The sequence below is a fragment of the Trichosurus vulpecula genome, chromosome 4, assembly GCF_011100635.1.
Source record: "Trichosurus vulpecula isolate mTriVul1 chromosome 4, mTriVul1.pri, whole genome shotgun sequence".
Classification (NCBI taxonomy): Eukaryota; Metazoa; Chordata; class Mammalia; order Diprotodontia; family Phalangeridae; genus Trichosurus; species Trichosurus vulpecula.
The window spans coordinates 300,339,080-300,355,817 of NC_050576.1; the positions used below are offsets into that span (position 1 = coordinate 300,339,080).

The window sequence follows — 16,738 nt, forward strand, 5'->3', positions numbered from 1 at the left end:
ACAGAACCCAGGTTCTAGGGAGTGTCAGGATACCCAGGAGGGAGCGGGGGATGGGGAGGCTCCACCAATTACCCTGCTCTTACCCCAAATGGACTTTGGGTTACCTTGTCATATCACTTTTCCCCTAGTCTAAGGAGTTTTTCTTCTTTAACATGGTGTCTCCTCTTAGAAAAGGACACTATGAAAGGAGAGAAACGGGCACTATTTGGCTAATTTGAGGATTCTCTATCTGCATTTTACATTGTCTCTATTGATTTTCTGTTAGCAGCAATTCTAAGGGTAGTTTCTATAGATAGAAAGAGGATCCTTTGGAGTTCACATCTGACCTTTACTCTCTGTCCACCAGACACAATGAATACAGGCTCCTCCAGCAAATAAATCCTCCTGGTGGGATTGTCACAAGGCAATCATCATTTATTCCAAGGCTAGAATTTAATTCTAGGAGTGTAACTGTTTGTTTAGTTTTTTTATGTGCCTCATCTCATAGCAACCAGGAAAAAAAAATGCAAACTGAAAAACAAAAGGAAGGAGAAGCCAAGGCCATTGTTTTCTTTATAAACTTACAATTCTTTGATGGTTTCTGCCCCAGGGGTCAGGTTTTGTTCCAACCCTGAAGTGCCAAGTGATCCAGAGATTCCATTCCTCTGCTTCTTTACCTCTGTGAACACAAAGAGTATCCTTATTCTGGAGGAAGGACGCAAGGAAGGCATTACAACTACCCTTGTTTGGGGGAGGGGGTTTGGAGTATCACAGGGGCCTTTGTAGGGTCCTGTGCAATGAGATCCTCAGTTGGACCTTGTGTTGGGCCTGGGCTCGCTTCTTCCTTCCTGCCTTCCTTCCTTCCTTCCTTCCTTCCTTCCTTCCTTCCTTCCTTCCTTCTTTCCTGCCTTCCTGCCTTCCTGCCTTCCTGCCTTCCTGCCTGCCTTCCTTCCTTCCTGCCTTCCTGCCTTCCTGTTTTCCTGTCTTCTTGCCTGTCTGCCTTCCTTTCTTTCAATTGGGGTTAAAGTGACTTGCCTAGGGTCACACAGCTAGTAAGTGTCTGAGGCTGCATTTGAATTCAGGTCCTTCTGACTCCAGGGCCAGTGTACCACCTAGTGTATCATACAGTACCACCTAGCTGCCCCCTGCTTCTTATTTCTGGAAGATGTCCAATGAATTAATGTGAAATCTCCATAATTTGAAGTGGAGTGACCTTTCCTTTGACTTTCCTCAGTTTCTACTTACTCTAACTTCTCCCCCAGAGCCTTATATTTATTTTTTATAGGGTCTTTGTGGTATTTCTATGGAATAAAACCATTCTACAACATAATTACTTTTCTAGGATAGCAGAATATGGCTTGTTGGTCAGAATGAATCTGTGCTCCATATGTGGCATAACCTGTATTTTATGTGACATACATAAGTATGTCACATAACCTGTATTTTAAAAAAATACGATACAATTCTCTTCACTTGGCTATTCTCAGCAATGCAGTGATCCAAGACAATCTGAAAGGACTCATGATAAAAAATGGTATCTGCCTCCAGAGAAAGAACTATGTGGTCTGAATTTAGACTGAAGCATACAAAAAAGAATGATAGAATTCTCTAACAGTGCATTTCTACATAGAACTAGATAAATCCGCAGATTCACCCACAGATGAATTTTGTCTGCAAAACACAACTATATCAACAAGGACATACTATGTGCCAGGCACTGTGCTAGGTGCTTGTTTGTCTCTCCATTCCCTGCCCCATTTTTCCTCTCCAATAATCCAACCATTTTCACATCCTCTATGGGGATATCTCCCAAGTATGTAGCTCCAAAGTACTATATTGCGAATTACCTTTTGGGATGGATATTTTCTCCCTTTAACTTAGCTGTAAGCTTCTTGAAGGAGAAGCCATGGCATTGGGGTATGGTGGGAGGATCATTGAATTAAGTGGTCCTGGGATAAACCTTCAGCTCTCTCATTTAGAAGCTTTTTGACCGTGGATAAGTCACTTTACTTCTACCTGGCCTACGCAATTGAGATAGCAATATTGATATTATCCACTTCACAAGATGATGGTGAGTCTCAAAGAGACAATGTACATAAGGGACTTGATAAATGGTGACCCACTATATGAATGTGAGCTTTATTATATACCAGGGAATACCATTCATTGATTGCCTTATAATTCTGGGTTCATTTTGATGTTAAAAGATTAGTTATATTGGAAGACAGCTTGGATGGATGAGAGCAGTTGACTATTGTGAGAAATTTAGATGCCAACTCCAGGAAGTTTTCTTTCTTTCACGTAGAAGGAACAGCAAAAATTGCTCATTCCTCCCCTTTGGACTCGGAACAGGGCATAGCTTCGCCAGCAGAGGGTACTGTTGCACCAGACATAGGCTCTCAAGCTAACTTGAAAAGATTACTTTGAGTGATAACCACAATGTTTTAGATAAGGATGAAACCAGGACAGGGCCCACATTTGGGCAGTGGAAGAAAAAGGACCCAACAGAGGCTTTAGAAAATAAAGGCACGCTTTGTCGGCTTTGAGTATGGGTCGCCGCCCTGCTCGTTGTTACAGATACTGTAAGAACAAACCATATCCAAAATCATGGTTCTGCCGAGGTGTCCCTGATGCAAAGATAAGGATTTTTGACCTAGGTTGAAAAAAGGCAAAAGTGGATGAGTTCCCACTCTGTGGTCATATGGTGTCTGATGAATATGAACAACTGTCCTCTGAAGCCTTGGAGGCTGCACGGATCTGTGCCAACAAATATATGGTGAAGAGTTGTGGCAAAGATGGCTTGCGCATCCGTGTTCGACTGCACCCTTTCCATGTTATTCGAATCAACAAAATGTTATCTTGTGCTGGTGCTGATAGACTCCAAACAGGCATGCGGGGTGCCTTTGGGAAACCCCAGGGTACTGTTGCTCGTGTACATATAGGACAGGTGATCATGTCTATTCGCACCAAAGTCCACAACAAAGTGCACATTATTGAGGCTTTGTGTCGAGCCAAATTTAAGTTCCCTGGTCGCCAAAAGATCCACATCTCAAAGAAATGGGGCTTCACGAAGTTTAATGCAGATGAATTTGAGGACATGGTAGCTGAGAAATGTCTCATTCCTGATGGCTGTGGGGCCAAGTATATCCCCATTCGTGGTCCGCTGGACAAGTGGCGTGCATTATTCCACTCATCATAAAGGGGAAGGATCCTATATATTGTTTAAGCTGGTTTTCTTGCTTTTTCCCCAGATCTTAAGCTACAAATAAATCTGAGTTGCTGCTTGAAAAAAAAAAAAGAAAATAAAGGCACAAGCCAACACAGTCATATCGATAACACTAACTTGTAGATCTCAGCTGCTTTTTGGGTGTTGCCTATTTTTTTTTTTTTTGGAGATTTCAGTCTTCATTAAAATTTGAACCTTGACCTTTAGGAAAGCAAAGAGTTTCTCTTTAAAAACAAAATCAATTGTACAAAAATGATCTCACAGGCTATCCTGCTGGGTTAGATTCTTTGGATCATAGATTCAGAGCTGGAAGATGCCATCTAGTCCAGCCCCTCTCAGAAAAGTTCAATAGCTTGTTTGGGGTCATGCAGATTGTAAAGGATAGAAGCAGGATTTGAACCCAGAGCATAAGATTATAGATTTAGGACTTTAAGGGCATTTAGAGGTTATCTGGCCTTCTCATTTTACAGATGAAGACCTGAGGCCCAGGTGAAATGATTTGTCCAAGGTTACACAAATGGCAGAACTGGGATTTGAATTCAGGTCCTGTTTTGCATTCCTTCAATGCTGCTCCTCAGTATCTGTGGCTGCAGTATTCAAAAATTCAAAAATGGGGCATCATTATGGTTCCCAAAATTTTCAAAGTATTCACCCACTCAACATCCAAGAGACTGAAGAAGGGATGGCGGTAGAAGGAAAGTTAACATTTTACCCAAGGTTGCTATAAATCAGTGACAATCCTTGCCCGCTCTATCAGATTGTAAATTCCTTGAGCAATGCGACTGTATTTTGCCTCTTTTCGTATCCCCCAGAACTTAGCACATAGTGGGTTCTTAATAAATGTTGACTGATTGGTTGATTGCCTCCCTGACCTGACCCCCCAAATCCCCCAGATTTATTTCTTCCATTCTTCCATTCTTCCATAACCAGGACTTGAGATGAATTATAATAATTATACAAAGAGCTCAATATGAACCTGTTGTGTGTGTGTGTGTTGTGTGTGTGTACGTGTGTGTGTGATGTTTTGCTACATGCCAGTGGAGATGACAACATATCATGGCTCTGAGGCAGATAGGTTTGGAAAGTGACAGTTTGCCCCCTCGTGGTGGACATTTATATGGTACTTTAAGATATGCAAAGCATTTGATAAATGTTATCTGATACAAAAACCCCGTGAGGTAAAAATCACAGGTATTGTATAGATGAGAAAAATGAGGTAGCATTCAAACCTAGGTCTCCCCTACCTCTCGATTCAGCACTCTTTCTCTTTACCCTCTCCAAGGTACTAAATGATTTGGAGTCAGAGGTCATACAGTAGAAAGAACTCTCCCTTTAGGAGTCAGAGGGACCTGGGTTCAAATCCCACCACTTATGAGTTGTGTGACTTTGAGCCAATCACTTTCCTTCCCTGGCCTCTGTTTCCCCATCTGCAAATGAAGAGTTTGGCCCAGACAGCTTCCCTTCCAGCTCTGTCTCCATAGTCCTGTGAGAGTTATTTTCCTTGTTTTGGGAGAGGACTACCATGCCACCTTACACATTTATAATCTGTGCCCCACTATAGTGAAGGATTCCAAAGTATAATTAGGGAAGAAATGGAGGAAGCAAACACTTAGTGCATTTTAGTTATCTGGAGCACTAAATGTGACCAGGCACTCAACTGAACACACTTTATAAATCCCTATAATGTTTAGGGCTTTGAGGCTACTTAGATGAAAAATGACCCGATTTCTGCTCTCAGGAAATTTGTTATCTACTAGAGGGATGAGACATATAGACAAATAAACATAAAGATAAATTAGGATGTATGAAAGAGAGATCAAACAGAGAAGCATGAGTGATCAGGACTGTATGGAGGTAGCCCTGGACCTGGGACCTGAAAAAAGGGAAAGATTTTAGTGGGTAGAGTAATATGGTAGAGGCATGTTACCAAGTTGGGGGACAGCACTGCCCAAAGGTAGGTTATGTCAAGGTGGGATTGGAAAATGGCTCTTGTTTCATTTTGTCCTAAAATTAGTATTTCATCTTCAGACTCGGATCTGTAGCAGAACACAGTGTCTGAAGAGAAAAAAAGGATGAAAATAGGGTTGAAGCCAGACAATGGAAAGTTTTGAACGGCAGAGTAAGGAGTTTATGTTGGTCATGGAAACCCACCAATGGTTTTTGAGCAGCAATAAAAAGGCCAGTCTGGTGCATTAGGAAGGTTACTTTGGCCATTGTGGGAAGGAGGGATAGGAGATAGAAGGGATTGGCATCAAGGAGACCATTTAGGAGGCTATTACAATAATCTGGGCAATAGGTAATTAGGACTTGAATTTGACCAGATGTGAAAGAGATTGCAGATAGAACCACCAGTTGACTGGTGATAGGGAAATAGAGGAATAAAAAATGGAGTCACCTAAATATTGAGCCCATGCATGGTTGAGGGTGGAGTCAGCAGCAGAAATAAGGAATTTAGGTGAGTATGTGGGTTTGGGGATAAGAAGATGAGTTTGGTTTTGGACGTGTTGAGCTTGAGGTGCTGGTGGGTTATTCAGATGAAAATGGGTTGCATGTGATTGGAAATTTGAGACTGTGTGGTGATGGAGATTGAGACTTAGAAGTCATCTGTACAGAGGTGAAGTTAACGCTGTGGGAGTACATGAGATCACTAAAGGGGAGAGAGAATGCAGGGAGAAAAGAAGAGACACTAGAGAGCAGAGAACTTATATGTACCATGGATAGTTAGGAACTCAACACCAACCATGAAAGAAAAGACCCTTGTCTAATTTCAGGTTTTTGAGCTATGGAATTGGAAAACTGGTAGCCCACTGATTCTGCTCTTCCATATTATAAACTTCTCTGTGCTTTTGTATCTCTGGTTCTGCCCCTTACAAAATACTTCCAGAGTCCAAAATAACCCTCCAATCTCAGCATTTACCCCACAGAGAAGGGAAGAACTTTTAAAAAGTCTTGTTTTTACCCATTTCATACTTAGCCAGATGGTAGGACTTCTTTTAAATATGTTTTGCTTCTTGATTTGGGAACAGCTCCAAGGGAAAGGCCACTAAGATGGTACTTTCTCCTGTCTTCTTACCTAAAATTTGCCCCCTAGGATGCAACACATCCTTAGAGTTACAAAGTATTAAACACTGGAAAGCTGAAAGTTTCAGATTTTAAAAATTTCTAGCCTTTCAATTAAGTTTTGGCTTTTGCTTTTATACTCTGAGAGGCCCTGGTGTGTAGCAAGAAATCTTGGGTTTTATGTTGGGGGGCTGTCACTGGGAAGAAGAGAATAAAAGGGTTGCAATACACACAGAGAACGGACCCCTGGCATCAGGCACTAGGGGGAGTACCGAGGACTGTATTCTATACAGCTGTTCCGGGCTCACTAACAAGAGATTCTGTGGGGGATGAGTTCAGAAGTGAGCAGGCAGGCGTAGCCCATGCTGTGTGGAAAGGTGTGCTTGAAGAACTTCCCTGGTGAGCCGGAGCCATGGGGAGCTGGAGGAGGTGGAGGCATTTAACTAACAAATGCTGCAGAACTAAAGATAAGAGAAATAAACTCCCCTACTCATGCTCTGCTGGGAGCACACAGACAACACAGCACCATTTCCTTTCGTGAAACCGGCAGCAGGAGAGACAGCTGGTGTTTTCTCAGCTGTAGTTCGTATTACCCAGAAACTAAAGTGGTCACAGGACACCCAGGAAAGGCGAGGCTGGTCTAGTCCCACATTCTCCCTAAAACTTCCCCCTCTAATCTCCTCCTGCTCCTTATTCCTGTGCTCTTGGATTTGCCGTCTAGATTCTCCTCTGTGTTATAGGCGAAGCGATGAAATTTCCCAAATTGTTTCTATTTCGGTTTTTTTCTGATTTCCCACTCTTTACGTGAGGGAATCCCCAAGAACTGCAGAATTTCCTCCTGATACAAGAAAATAAGTACAATGAACTCTTCTGGACATTTTGGGGTACCATTTAGTAAACTAGTGGAATTCACTCTGGTTAACAGTTCATTCAGTAGATCTAGACTAGCTGTAACAGGGACAAGAATATACACCTATGAATTTAAACATGGATGACATTGGATTATACTAGTGCTCATGTCCAATCTCCAGAAAATCCTACCTAGTCTGTGATGTATGCTATTGAAAGCCTTCCTGTTTACCTTTAATCTTAGGGTTTATAATATTAAATGTGATAATGTGTATAAGGGGCAGCTAAGGTGGCACAGTGGGTAGAGTGCCAGTCCTAGAGTCTGGAAGAGCTCAGTTCAAATCCTGCTTCAGACACTACTAGCTGTGTGACCCTGGGCAAGTCGCTTAACCCTGTTTGCCTCAGTTTCCTCATTGTAAAATGAGCTGGAGAAGGAGATGGCAAACTAATCTAGTATCTTTGCAAAGAAACCCCAAATGGAGTCACAAAGAACCAGACACAACTGAACAACAACAAGAATTTCAAAGCTGGAAGGAATCACAGTGACTATCTTGTGGAATAACAGAGAGGTCAGTGGACTTGGAGCTGGGGAAACATGGGTTCAAATCCTACCTGAGACACTTAACTGGCTGGGCAAGTCACTTAACTCTGCCTCAGTTTCCTCATCTGTAAAATGAGATGGAGAAGGAAATGGCAAACCACACTAGTATCTTTGACAAGAAAACCACAAATGGGGTCATGAAGATTTGGACATGATGAAACATTATCGTATATAAAGTGCTATATGCATGCCAGCTATTTTTATTATTACTACTACAAATGTTTTTATCCTTCAAGTCTCTTCCCTCTCCAATTCACCCTCCCCAATGGATTTCAAATTTAGTAAAGTGCGGGTTTGATGAAGACACTGACACTCAGTTAAACTCTAGGGGCTTCTTATTACCTTAGGGCAGGCACTCTTAGTCCATGAACTTAGCTTATATGTATGTGTGTGTTTATGAATGTAAATGGAAGTGTATCTTTATATGTCTATGAATATGTAAAGGCATGTGTATATATTGAAAACTCTATTTCAATATTATTGATTTCCTTTGCAATCCTGTATATTTTATTTCATGCTTTAAAAATATTAGATTGAGGAGCAATCTCATCAGATTGCCAAAGGGGTCCATGACACAAAAATGGTTAAGAACCCCTGTGTAGGGTCAAATAGAAATTTCTCTGGTATTTAAAGCTCTTTACAACCTGGCTCCAGCCTACTTTGCTAGGTCTGTTATACATCACTCTTATTCACACATACAACAGTCCAGTCAAATCATCCACCCTGCAATTTCTCAAAACACAACACAGTATCTCCCCAATAGTCTGCTTCCTGTCGATAGAATGAATTCCTTCCTCACATTAGTCCATTAGAGTCCTTAGTTTCCTTCAAAGCTCAGCTCCAGTGCCAGCTCCTATAGGAAACCATCTAGAGCAGTTTGGCAAAAAAGGATCAATATCGCCAATTGCCAATGGCCTCATTTGCATTGTAAGTAGCAGGGAAAAGGCCACATTAATTTGGACTCTTACCTAGGCAAAAAAGGAGAGCCAGCAATCCTTGTGGAGGGAGGTATTGCACATGGGAGATGCTCTTTTGAGGCACCTCTGATTCCCCTTTTTCTTCCCCTAGCAGGTTTAAAAGACACCCATTCCACCATGGGCAAAGCGAGGGGTGTTAACTAAAGAGGAAGCTGCACCTGAAGGTTAGAGTTGGAATGAATGGTGCCAGCCGCACAGAGGTAGGGGCCACCGCAGGAGAAGTAATTGGCCACCTGCTAACCAACCTTTCACCATATACCACAGACACTCCTAGACACCAACAAACCCACTATTAAAAATGGACTTGTTATCTTCTCCAACTGAGTGGAAACTTCTTGAGGGCAGGTACTGGTTTTATTTTTTGTCTTTTTATCCCCAGTGCCTGGCACATAGTAGGCTTATTGATGCCATGTCTAAAACAGAACTCAGCATCTTTCCTTCCCAAAACCTACTCATACTCTAGACTGGTGGTTCTAAAACTTTTTGGTTTAAGGATCCCTTTACACTCTTCAAAATGATTGAGGACCACCCATGAGCTTTTGCTTATGTGGATTATATCATGTATCATATTAGAAATGGAAATTATTATGTATTAGCATTATTATGAAAATAATTTTTGGCCTCATGCACCTCGTGGAACGGTTTTGGAGACTCCCATTGATCCTCAGACAACATTTTGGGGGCTTCTCCTCTAAACTATCCTGTTTCTGTCAAGGGCATTAGCAGCTGTATAAACTCAGAGTCACCCTTGGTTCTTCCCTCTTCCTTGCTTACAACATTAATCAAGTCCTTTGATTCTATATCCATAACATCTTTAAATCCATCTCTTTCTCTCTATTCCAGCGGTCCAAATCCTAGCTTAGGTCCTCATCACCTCTCACCTGGAAATAAAGTGAGCTCCTGTCCATTTAGAAATGACAGAATGAATGTAAGGGCATACTGTTGTGATAGTAAATAATGAGGGTTCAGAGAATCCTGGGGAAGCTTTTTAAAACTCATTCAATGCGACAATAAACACAATAAAGTAAGTGGATACAACACTGAATTTTGCTACATTCCGGTTTAATCTATAACTCAGGGCTCTTGACACTGTGCCATCATAGTAAAAAAAAAATTAAACAGTCCCTGCTTTCAAGGAGTTTACATTTGATTTAATTGTTATGACCAATCTTGATCCAGGAGAAGACATAATGAAACACTTCCCTACTGTGTGTGTGGAAATATGGAGGTAGAATGTTCCATATACTGTCAGGCACAGTTGTTTTTAATTGGTTTTGCTTAACTGTTTTTCTTTTTCTTTTCTTTTGTTTTTTTTTTCTACAAGGGACAATGAGGGGAGAAAGAATATACATCAGGAAATGTGAAAACAAAAGGCATTAATAAAACTTTTTAAAAAGTTTCTAGCTGTTGCTTGAAATTGACATTCTTTGTCTTGCCTCCAACACATTTTCACAATATCCCCTCATGGCTACACTGTATTGCCCCGTAATCATGGCCTCCTGGAATCCTGTACTCTTTCTTTAAGGGTCAGCTGAGGTATCATCTTGGTGCAGTGGATAATCACTAAGCCTGGAGTCAGGGAGATCCAAGCTCAAATCTGGCCTCAGACACTTCCTGACTGTGTGATCCTGGGCAAGTCACTTAACCGCTGTCTGCCTCAGTTTACTCAGCTGTAAAATAAGGATAATGATGACATCTACCCCTCAAAATAGATGTCGTGAGGATCAAATGAGATAATGACTGTGAAGCTCATAGCACGGTGCCTGGCATCGTAAGAGCTACAGCTGTTACCATCACTATTGTTACTGTTCTCGGACTCCGTCTAGTAATTACCCCTTAATTATGGATCTGTGTACGTGTTGTATCTCCTCCTCCCCTGGTGAAATATAAACTTCTTGAGGGTAGGTACTATTTCACTTTTGTCATTCTATACCTAGCCACCCAGACAGTGCCTTGTACCCATCAGGCACTGAATGTTTATTGAATTGCTGTGGAGTTAAATTCATTAAGGGGCAGCTAGGTGGCTCAGTGGATGGAGTGCAGGGCCTGGGTTCAGGAAGACTCATGAGTTCAAATCTGACCTCAGACACTTACTAGTTGTGTGACCCTGGTCAAGTCATTTAACCCTGTCTGCCTCAGTTCCACATCTGTAAAATGAGCTGGAGAAGGAAACGGCAAACCATCTAACAGTCCCTTTTTATACTGGCATACTCTCTGAATTCTTAGGTAAAGCCTGACTCTGGCTGGCCAGGTTCTAAATGTTGGTCAAACGGAAGTAGTGGTGAAAAGAACTTTGGATTCAGAATCAGGAAAGGGACCTGGGTTCTAGTCCCAGTTTTGATTCTTCCTTCCTACATGGTTTTGTACAAATCACTAAATTGGTCAGAGATTCATTTTTCTTATCTGAACAACGCACTATCTGTACTACCAATCTCATAAGGTTGTGAGGAAAGCCCTTTTTAAAACCTGAAAATGCTAAATAAATGTGAGTAGCTATTAGTAGCGAAATGGTTGTGTCAAAGGCAGCTGCAGTCTGATCTAACTGATCATTCAGCAAGCATTTTAAAACATCTTCTGTGTATCAGGCATTGTGCTAGGTGATGGGGATACAAAGATGGTGGAGGCTCTAGTAGCTTGCAGAGGCCATCTCAGTTATCAATCATACAGGTCTCATGAGAACCTGGGGCAGGGGCAGTAGGGAGGAGATTTGGGCAGCAGCAGGAATTTGTTAACAGAAGTACTCTCAGAATTAAAGACCTGGAGGAGACTATGAAGAATATATAGATGAGTAATAAAGATGATGATGGTGGTGGAATCTCTTTTCCTGAAGTCTCAATGATACAACCTCTTACTGGCTTTGTGATGCTGTCAGGACCATAAAGGTTTAACATCTATGACAGATGAATCTTGGTGGGGGTGGATGGGAAAATATGGGCAGCCAGATGACCCAGACATAACATTTCTTTCTATTTTGCATTGCCTTCCCCCATCCTTACTCCCACCCCCAGAAGTTCTCCTTACTTCTCATGATGTAGGGGATTAGACACAAGTCTGGTGTGTCTGTTGCAAAGTCATCCAGACTGACTACAACGTGGCAGAGAGGTGGTGGATGCTGATACTTTCACAGTGGGTGAAGGAAGATGTCCTCAGAGCCCCAGTAACAATGTGATGGAATCACCTCTTTCATATTCTGTGTCCAGACTCTGACTGACTCTTCAGTAGGCGATAGAGCTCAGAGGAGAGTGGAGACAGGGGAATCGATGTTGCTTGCTTATAAATTCACAATGAAAACCCAGAAGGTGTCAACAACTTACACCATGAGGGGCACATTTGCAAAGTGGAGTGCACTCAGCCAGGCAGCCCCTAATCAACATCAATGGTCTTCAAGTGAAGCTGTCGAAAGCCCCCACAGCTCCGTCCTTAAAGAAATTATGAGGCAACATTTTAGGGTTTTGTATTCTTCAAGTGAAATGGAAAACATTTAAGAGGAAATGAAAAACGCCTCAGCTTCTCTTAACGGACAAGACTACAGAAACCTCACTGGGACTGGAGAGGGGGACCAGAGAGACGGCACTAAAAGAAACAGGTGGAGATAAATTACATAGCTTGAGGGTCCCAGATCTGAGAGGCAGGACAGATACAGGCAGTAAAACAGGGGCAGAATGTCAGTTGCTTTATCTGCCTATGAAGGCCCAGAATCTCAGGGAGTATAAGAACAGAGGCGGTAACGGTCAGGCTGATTTCCTACCACCTCAGCAAAACTTGTCACGTTCTTTCCCTCCCTGGCTGGAAGCCTGCTCATTAGTGACCTTCTGTACAATACATAGGCTGCCCCAAACCAAATGTTTTTAACTGGCCCTGCTGCATCCTGAGTGGTTTGTGCCCTGTGAGATGATCTTTTGCTGCATGCTGGGGCTGGAGATGCTGCTACCTTATGCAAATTCAGGCTGCTTCAGGCTTGAGCAGGAGAGAGGCCCCCTTGATTAAAGGGGCCCAGGGAGATAAACAGATGGAGATGGTGGGATGCTGAATCCCCGCAGAGGCCTTTCCTTCTCCAATGCCAGAACAAACCCAATTTAAAAAGTAAAGGAACCATCATTTAATTAACTCACATGGAAGTGAAGACTCTCTTGACTAGCTGTAACTCATAACTACCGAAATATATCACACACATCCATATGTTTGTGTCCTTAATCAGTGGCTTAAAAAAACATAGAAAAAATTAAATTGTATAATTGCTGCATTCAAGGAAATAAACCCTGGAAGGGGAGCCTAGAAAATAAACAGTAGCAGTCATATGATAATTTGTTTGTAGGAACTGGGAATGTTTTTCTTGGAGAAGAGAAGTCTCAGGGAAGGCACATGATAGCTCCCTTTGAGTATTTGAAGGACTGTCCTGTGAAAGAGGGATTCAGTTTGTTCTGTTTGGCGTTAGAGAGTGGAACCAGAAGCAGCGGGTACAAGTTATTGAGGCAAATTTGGGCTGGTTGAAAAATTTCCTGATGATTCAAGCTGTCCCAAAGTGGAATAGGCAGCTGCAGGAGGTGTGTGGGGGGTTCCCTCTTACTTGAGATCTACAAGTAGAGTCTGGAGGACCACTTGTCAGGTGTGTGTGTGGGGGGATTCATTCTGGGAGGAGTTGGACCAAATGGCTGCTAAAATCCCCTTCCAACCCTCAAATTCAGTGATACTGGATTTCTTTTCTTTTCTTTTCTTTTTTTTTAAGAATAAGAAAAATTTTAATGGAAAGGAAACCTAAATGAATTTCTTTTCTTTTCTTTCCCCTTATGGACTGAGGGGAGGGAGAGTCCTTGAGGCAAGATAAAAAAGAGCATTGGATAGGAAACTGGAATGCCTTGAGTTACCCAGAGCTCCAGCTGTGACCCTGGACAACTGGCTTAACTTTGTTGAGCCTTGGTTTCCCCATCTGTAAACTGGAGATGACAACATTTGCTCTGTCCACCTCACAGGGTGCTTTCCTGTGAGGAGAATGTTTTGTAAACTTTAAAATGCCACATAGTTTTCATCATTATTATTTTTTTAATAATTCAGTACAGCAGGAAATTCTCAAACACTTGGAAGAATGACAGATGGCTTTCTTCAGACCTCCAAGTCAGTGTTGGAACTGAGATCTTTTGCTAAAACTCTGCATTCGGGATTCATATAAATAACAAAGATTTGTGTCAGTATTTTTGGAAGACTTCACTGGGGTCCTGTAAGGTACTCTATTTAGATCCCTGCCTAATTTAAAATTGCAAAATTACCCTAAAATGGCCCTCAAGTCCCAAGGAAAATTTGATTCCCAAATCAATGAATATATTCAGACAGCCCATTATTTAGAGCTGGAAGGAAACTCAGAGGTCATCAAGGCATGGGATCATTGGCTTAGAGCTGAAAGTGACCTTAGAAGCCACCTATCTAGCAGATGAAGCAACAGAAGCCTGTGAGGTGAAATGATTTGTCCAAGGTTACCTGTATGGCAAGCACCAGAACCAAGATGAACCCAGGACCTCTGACTCCAAACCACATGCTCTCTCCACTGTATGATGCCTCTTCTCTTTCAAACACTTTACTTTTCAGATGAAGAAACTAAGGTCCCAAAGGATTAAGTGACTTATCCAAGATCACGAAAGTATTACACATCAGAGTCAGGATTTAAACCTAGGTCTTCCAACTCCAGATGTAGCATTCTGCCCACTATTTGATGGGGCTTGTGACCCATTGCAAACATTAAGCTTTAGCACTCAGGCTGAGCAAATGTCCGTAGTTCATTCTCTACCAGGAAACTTCACTGTGACCAACTTCATGGAATAAAGTTAGCCCATGGCTCTGTTTCAATCAACTTTTTCAATCAAACTGTTTCAAGTTTGTTTCAATCAACTTTATATTCATCAAATGTTTTGGGTTGCACAACCTCCAAGTGTACTTGGCCAAGCACTTGAATTGCTAGTATTTAAAAACTTGCATATTTAATGTACTAGAAAGGATGCATAAGGACTTTTGCTTGCTGGGGTCATTCCACCCTGGATTTGGAGGTGACAGGACCATCAAATATCAGCCTGTAATATCACATACCTGTATAAAAGCCTGAGCAGCCACAGTTGTCAAGATAACACGATATACTTTTATCTGTAGCAGTACAATGGCCCGGATCACTTCAGGGCAGCTTAAATATATTTTTATAAAGTTATTTATTTTTCCTTGGAGCTAGAAATTCGTGGCTTAAAAATGGTATCAGATGAGCAGCAAATAGATTAAGCTCTGTGTGAAGCCATAAATTTATGAAATCACTGGTTAACACAGCCAGGACCAGGGGTAGACAAGATAGACAGCTACCTAGGGTGCCGCATGGGACATTTTTTAATATTACTTTGTGTAAATGCACATATTTTTCATGCCAGAATATCTGGCTCTCTGTGGCAATATGTGTTTGTTTTGTGCCATATTAAATCATATGTTATGGCGAAGCCTTAAAGTCTCCTGTAAGACGTAAGGAATAACATTGTCGAGCCTTGGTTAAAACACGCTAATGCCCTGTCCTGGTTACACACTGTGAGATAGCTTCCCACCTCATCTTCCAAAAGAGATAGGATGTGTTAACAATGCTTATCTGCAAGTCCTTAACAATTCTGTGTCCACATTCTCTGCCAGTGTGTTACACGCAATGCTTCAGGGAGACATTCGTCTCCTGGGAAGCCACTCACGGGATCTTGAAGCAAGTGGCCAAAAGATTATGGTGTTAGATTGAATCTCTTTCAATGAAGTATTCATGACCTTCCTCAAGAAACCAAGAGGGGTATTTAAAAAGGACTTACAAACTCATAGAATTCAGCTTTCTGTCTGTGTATTTCATTTATCAAAAATGACTTCTAAAATTCAGAAGGTAATTTTAAATAATAATCCTAAAGGAATAATAAAGTTATAGGGGATGTAGAAAAACAGGCACATTATTATTTAACTATTCTGGAAAGCAATTTGGAATTAGGCTAACAAGGTTCTACATAGCTTTTGACCCAGAGATCTTAGTGCTTTGACCAGCTTGGTTAAAGACAGAAAGAAAAGACCCATGTATAATAAACGTTCATAGCATAAAGGGAAAAGACCTATTTGTAAAAAAATGTTTATAGCAGCTCTTTTTGTGGTGGCTAAGAATTGGAAATTAAAGGGACAACCATCAGTTGGGGAATGGCAAAACGCACTGTGGTATATGATTATGATGGAATATTGTGTTATAGGAAATGATGAGCAGGACGATTTCAGAAAAACCTGGAAAGATTTCTATGAACTGATGCAAAGTGAAGTGAACAGAACCAGGAGAACATCGTACACAGTAACAGCAATGGTACAATGAAGAATTGTGAATGACTTAGGTATTCTCAGCAATACAATGATTCAAGACAATGCCAAAGGACTCATGATGAAGCATACTATCCACCTCCAGAGAAAGAACTGATATTGATTGAATTCAGACTGCAGAATGCTATTTTTCACTTTCTTTTTTTATTTTATTCAAGTCTTGTACAAAATGACTAATATGGAAATGTTTTATATAATTGCACGTGTATAACTTAAATATTATTGATTACCATCTCAGGCAGGGGAGAGGAAAGGGATAGAATTTGGAACTCAAAACTTTATATAAAAATGTTTAGTAAAAATAGAAAAAATGTTCACAGCATCACTCTTTTTTTTTTTGCCAGGGGGAAGGCAGGGCAATTGGGGTTAAGTGACCTGCCCAAGGTCACACAGCTAGTAAATGTGTCAAGTGTCTGAGGCCGCATTTGAACTTAGGTCCTCCTGACTTCAGGGCAGGTGCTCTACTCACTGTGCCACCTAGTTGCCACTACAGCATCACTCTTTATGGTAGCAAAGAATTGTGAATGAAGTAGTAGATATCCATTCATTGGGAGAATGGCTAAACAAGTTGTGGTTCATGAATATAACGGAATGTTACTGTGCCATAAGAAATGATAAACATGAATAATTCAGAGAGGTATTGGAAGATTTACATGAACTGATACAAAGGAAAATAGAATCAGGAAAATA

General features: G+C 41.4%; 1 protein-coding gene and 1 pseudogene across 1 annotated transcript in view; one reads left to right on the forward strand and one right to left on the reverse strand.

The window, feature by feature from the left end:
* Positions 1-16,738, reverse strand: part of KIAA2012 (KIAA2012 ortholog) — a 150,156-nt gene that overhangs the window by 23,167 nt on the left and 110,251 nt on the right. The window contains 1 exon segment of the mRNA XM_036756872.1: positions 565-658. Within this exon segment, the coding sequence (XP_036612767.1) occupies positions 565-658 (94 nt within the window).
* On the forward strand, positions 2,528-3,178 carry LOC118848117 (annotated as a pseudogene).